The 6,026-nt window shown below is 43.6% G+C and overlaps 1 protein-coding gene across 1 annotated transcript; it reads right to left on the reverse strand.

The window, feature by feature from the left end:
* Window positions 1–142: 142 nt before the first annotated feature.
* cth1 (cysteine three histidine 1) lies at window positions 143–1,168 on the reverse strand (the record flags this gene model as incomplete). The annotated part of the gene is given in 1 exon segment (XM_070930254.1): window positions 143–1,168. A coding segment is annotated over 1 exon segment (1,026 nt), but the record flags the coding sequence as incomplete, so codon positions are not given.
* Window positions 1,169–6,026: the final 4,858 nt, after the last annotated feature.

Genomic DNA, 6,026 nt, shown 5'->3' on the forward strand with positions numbered 1-6,026 from the left:
TCAAACAACCTCAATTTAAAAAATAATTAATGCCCCAGGTGTGTGGGTTAAAAAAAAAAGAAAAAAGAAAAATCATAACAGTACATTTAGTTGAGCTGTGGTGTTCAGTGCTGATGCTGGTTCCATCTATGACCACATCCAGTTAGAGTGCCCTGTTGTCCCAGATCTCCTGGGCCTTGCTGCTCTCCAGCTGCTGCAGGTGGAGGGCCAGCGGCAGCAGCAGGTCGCTTAGGTGCTGACTGGAGAAGGTGAAGGCGTTGTGGGCCGTGGCCTCCGCAGGCGGGGTGGCGAGAGGGGAGGATGACGGAGGAGATGATGAGGTTGAAGAGTTGGGCGAGGGGGAGGCGAAAGGTGAGGTGGGGGAAGGTAAACCTGAGCTGCCAGGGAACGGCGGAGGGCAGAGGGACCCTCCTTGGGTTTGGTCGGAGGCTTTGATCTTGCTGGGGAGGCCGTGCTGGAAGCGGCAGCGCGTGCCGTACAGGCAGAAACCGAAGGAGCTGAAGGTGCGGCACAGAGCTCCACGCGGCTTCCACTCCTTGCTCTGTGGTTGGAGCTGTGGGCTGGGAACGGGCGGGGTCTTCTCCTCGGCAACGTCCGGCGACTCCGGGCCGCTGCCGACGTCACCCTCCACGTGCAGGAAGTTGCAGCGGGTGCCAAAGGGACAAACGCCAAAGGAGCGGAAGGTGCGACAGGGGACATTCCTGCGGCGGCGCAGGGCGGGGCGCTGCTCGGTGGGGCTGTGGACGAACAGGCAGCGGCTGCCGTAGTAGCAGTAGCCGGTTGTATGGTAGCTGCGACACAGCTCCGTCTTGTACTTTGGGTGCCGGAAGGGAACATGGAGCTCATGGAGGCCGTGGGCGAACTGGCAGCGCTCGGCGTACTTGCAGAAGCCGGTAGTCGAGTAACTGGTGCAGAGCTCCGTCTTGTAGCGGGTGGAGCAGACCCAGGGGATGAGGGGCGGGGAGGAGGACTCTACCAGTGGGAGCAGGGCCTTAGCCAGGGATAGTCCTCCACCACCACCTCCACCATCTCCATCCGACTCCTCATTGGACAGCAGGTTGTCCACCAGCTCCTCATCTTGGTAGGAAGGCAGGAACAAGTCATCACTACTGGTCTGGAAAACAAAAAGGTTCAGAGTTCAGCTTTTACGCATCGAGTTGTAGAAGTTTCACTTCAGTCTTCCTGAAAAAGCATTTTCTGCCCATACGGAGTTCAATGGGTGTCTGGAACTATAGTCACATTTCAGCAGCTTCATTTTAGGAGACCACCATTTATTTATTTATTTTTTTTAAAGCATTCAGCTACACCTTCTTTGACCGTAATGGCCACCATTTTATTTGAGTGTTATATCTTGCTGGGGTTTCCCCATCCATTCTTTAAGATTCAGTTGAATTGCTAAATAAAAATTTAATTATAACATAAATTTACCTCTAATCTCTGCTGTGTAAAATTTGGTCTAGCCAGGAAAACCTGACATTTTGAAGTGGTTTTGGTCAGTCAGAAAACATCATAAATATTAAATATTAAAATCTAAAGTGACTGAAAAGGCAGCAAATGTCAGTGTTTAAGAGGGCATTTACAACAGTACCTTTGATGAAGTTAATTATTTTAAATAAGTTAATGCAACTTAATCACCATACCGAGTAGAGCTACCCATGTGATGTGATGTTACTTGTAACATTATTTCGCATACAGTGTAACAAACACTAGCTAAAAAGGGAAGTGCGCACTTATGTTCTAAAAACTAATTTAAAGAGAAAGAGTAGGGCTCACCTCAAACATGGCCGCAAACAGATGGAGGGTTGCTCGTAATGATTCGGGAGGTCAGCCCTGGCAGGGAACCGGTCTGAATAAGAGAACACGGCCGGTTGAGTTACTGTAAAAAAACAAAATAAAAATAAAAAAACTGTACAAAAACAGCCGTGAGTTTGTAGAATGGCGTGGACACACGCGCTGCTGCGGCTTCGTCACGGCGTCACGAGCACGGAGGGACTGCTCTCCGCTTGTCTTTTAAACCGGCTCGCGCTTCCCGCCTCCCAGTTTAAATGAGCATCAGGTGTGCTCGAGCGCAACGTCAGGAAGCGACCAATCACGTCCACGTGAGGGGAACGCGCTGCGCTAAAAAAAAAAAAAAAAAAATCTGCGTCACGGTACATCAGAGCCCATGTATTAGCATAATAGCAGTGTGTTTGTATTAAATAATGCTAAAACACAGGGTTGTACGTGTACTCAATGTATACGATGTAATAATATAGCTTTATTCGCGTCCTTTCATTGTGTTTATTTATTGACAGAATATATCCCTTGCTGTCCTTTACGGCGAGATGGCTAATTTGCTATCGGCTAGCGGATGCTTATCAAAGGGCTCAATCAACATCCTGGCGCATAAGCGAACACGCTGTTAGGAGGTCATTACGGATTTGTCCAAATCAACACCTCAGTCGGAAGCGGCTGAAACGACCCTTCTAATTAAAAGCCGTCTGATGAGAACGCAGCCGAGCAGAGACAGACAAAGGCTTCCTTTCCCTAAACTAATCTTTGTTTAAGCGTCGTTTTGAGCAGGCCCAGGGCAGGAGTCCTTCAATGGGCTTCCAGTGGGAACACGCCAGATTAACTCCAGGGACTCACTTAACAGAGTTTTTCTTTTTTTATTTATCTATTTTTTTTTTTTTTTTAGTTAATTTTTTTTTTTATTGTGTTGCAAATTTTAAATCACAGTGGATGTAATTAAGCTTTATTAAGACAGGCAAAATACATCTCTACACATTGATAAAGTACAAACATAAAACACAAAATAACTGATAAGTCACCACCTTTATTTATTTGTTTATTTGTTTGTTTGTTTATCTTGGCAAAGCAGTTCAAGCTAGCGTCAAGTTTAAAAGAGACTTGGACTCTAGCTTGCTCCCCTGAGGGTATTTATTTTTTTCCCCCCCAACAGCTTTAAAGCCACAACTAGAAGAGCACCCTCAATGTTTTTAGCTAACATTGAGATAATGTCAATTATCATCATTAACAATTATTATATAAATATAATTTACAGGATAATTTAGTCCATTTTGTCGTAAAACAAACAAAAAAATGGGTCTAAATATTATTGGAAGTCATATTAAGTTAATGTTGGAATATGTTGCACATTATTTACAAATGAATACTGTTTTACTGCTAAGATATGGTATCAAGCAAGGCCATTCTCAAAGCTTAATTCCACAAACATTTCAACTTCGCCTTGCGAAAACCTTCTCAAATGCCTCAAAACAAAAGCAGTTGTACAAGAACTTTGCCTAAATTATAAAGTAAAAAGTTAGCCTATAATTTGCAGCATTATCATTTATTTTAGGAAAGAACAGACAAGACAAAAGGATCTGACTAACTTTTGTTGCCGACTTTCCGTAATAGGCGGTTCTCGATACTCGGCGCAAAAGAAGCATTTCATTTGGCGCCAAAAGACGTACCGAAGTGGCGCACAGCTGGAGGGACACAGTTGAGAAAGAGCCCGTGACTGACCACGAAGAAAAAAAAAATCTTTATTTCTTTTCTTATCAAGATACATTAAAGGATACAGAGACATTGGAATAAAAAACACTTGAGAAAAAAGTTTCAATTGTAGCATGTTTGTCTCTCCATCATACAAAAATCAGCACCCTGTCCCTTTTGAATGTCGCCCCTGGTTCAAATGACCACCCCACCCACCCTATGAAGGAGAGCATTGTTTTCACATATACAGTAGCCTATTAGAGCCATCTCCACCATACTGGAGCAGAATTACACACTTTAAGATGTAAAAAAAGTTTAAAATATGCCAGTTTTCCACTTTTCTTTACACAGATTAGTATTTGCTACAAACTCGACACTTCAATTTCTTTTTGTTTTTGAGAAATATTACAAAGCCCACATTGGGACCAAAATTGCTTATAAAACCAGTGTAGCCCCTCGCTGCTGTGGGGGATTCACAGGCTGAGGGTTACAGAGGAATTATAATGATCCAATTAACAACTTACTTTTAGTACTCGCCCTTTCATAAATGGTACAAAGAGGGGGAACTAAAATAAACACAAGCAAAAGTTGAGACAGCGGAAGATTTCTTTCACATTGTTGTCATACCCAATCACAATCCATCTGCTCTGCAACGTCAGACGTTTACAGAAGAGGATTAAGGCCATCTGATAATAAGAAAAAAAAGAAAAAAAAGCGTTATGAATGAATCAATATTTGGAAGAAAACTACGACTTTAATCCCACTCTTTTTGCAATTTTTAACATTATTTTCAGAACTTTTTTTTTTATGTGTGTGGCCCCAATTGTCTTCCGTACATTTACATAATCGCTGCACATTATTAAACAGACTTTTATCAACCGACAAGTAACATAATTGCGTCAGTTTCATTCAAACCAACCAAACAGTACATTGTCAGAAATGCCGTGGCTTTAGTCTAACATTACTTCCGGGTTAAAAGCGTCCACTCACAATGGACGTCGACCTTTTTTCTTCTTCTTTTCTTTTCGCACATTATGGCTTCATTTTGGACTTTTGCAGACTCAAAACGTAGTACCTCAAAGCCAAATGTATTCTCTCGCCATGGCAAGTCACATAGTAACTTGTGCAAATCCATGGTAAGCACAATCATTTGAATTTCCTCAAACACTACATATGATCCGTCCCACGCTGTAAACCTGCTGACTCCTTTGAGCAACGATCCCGCCCCCACCCCCCCCCACCCCACCCCACCCTCTTGAATCCAGATTGCCTGATTTTAAACGTTTTGGGGGTGAGGTCAAGAGAACAGGAACCAGGGTACTTCTCTCTTCAAACCGGCTAAAAGTGGCTATAAAAAGCGTGGCAATCAACTGACGGGAGACGAAAGACAAATGTGGCTCGACTGCCAACAGCAGCCCTCGTACAGTTCCTTAAAAAAAAAAAAAAAAAAAAAAAAAAATTACTACTGTGACGTAGTAGAGGTGAAGGTGGAGACGGTACGGAGGGTTATTGATGACAAAACTATCAAGTGAGCACAAAACAGATTTAAGCAGTTACATCAGGATTAGTGCGTCGCATATCGGGATTCTGTGAACACTAAAAATCCAGATTTTGGTGCGCTCTCATACTTCCACCTGTTTGGGATCGATTCTGAAAGCGAGATATCAACAATTTAACCTCACACGCGTGGCTTTTATGAGCATATTTACTTCCAATCGACTTCCACATTTTGATGACTGATTACTCGTTTAAGTCATTTAAGTCAGAGTAAACAGAGTATCCGGGTTTTGGATTATTGGTCAAAACAAGCGACTTGAAAATGGAGAATTGCTAATTTTTTTTAAATCAATTAATTAAGAAGACAATTAGTTCCAGCCCCAAACCTGAAACGATAACTTAGAAAGCTTTGTTTAACAGCTGTGGCACTTTTTAAATTTTGTACGAGTGACACAACCCGCCAAAAACCAAAGCAATCAAGCTTTGACACCAGTGGGCAAACAAACCGTTTAAATCATAATGAATTAGTCGCGTTGATTGCGCTTGATTCCGTCCTCACTTCAGATTTGTTCTGTATTTGCACACCTGGGTCACCTCGCACTCTTTCACACTGCTCGAGTTGGGTTTTTTTTTTGCGCTCACTCAATAATATTTTTTTTTGTCACCGAAGGGCTTCCGTAAGACGGAGGACGTTGAGAGGCGCAGGTGGGATTAAAGCCTCTCGGGAAGGACTTGACCCTGTCATGGGGTTCCATTAACTCCCGTGACGGGCTTGTGTTTGGCTCCGGACTGAAGACAAGTTACAGACTCGGGAGAGAAAAGCAAAAATGGCGGTAGATGGATCATACACACACACACACACACACACACACACTGAGGGCAGCACACGAGCACCGTCAATGAGCTACAATTAACAGCCAGTCACACGTTTTCCCTGCTGGAATAGAGTAGAGGAGCGTATGCTGTCCCTCACAGTCTCCCATTTCCATCCTCTCCACCACCCCCCCCCCCACCCCCTAACCGCCCCAAATTCTCCTCACATACTGTGGGCG

The sequence above is a fragment of the Enoplosus armatus genome, chromosome 23 (genome assembly GCF_043641665.1).
Source record: "Enoplosus armatus isolate fEnoArm2 chromosome 23, fEnoArm2.hap1, whole genome shotgun sequence".
NCBI lineage: Eukaryota > Metazoa > Chordata > Actinopteri > Centrarchiformes > Enoplosidae > Enoplosus > Enoplosus armatus.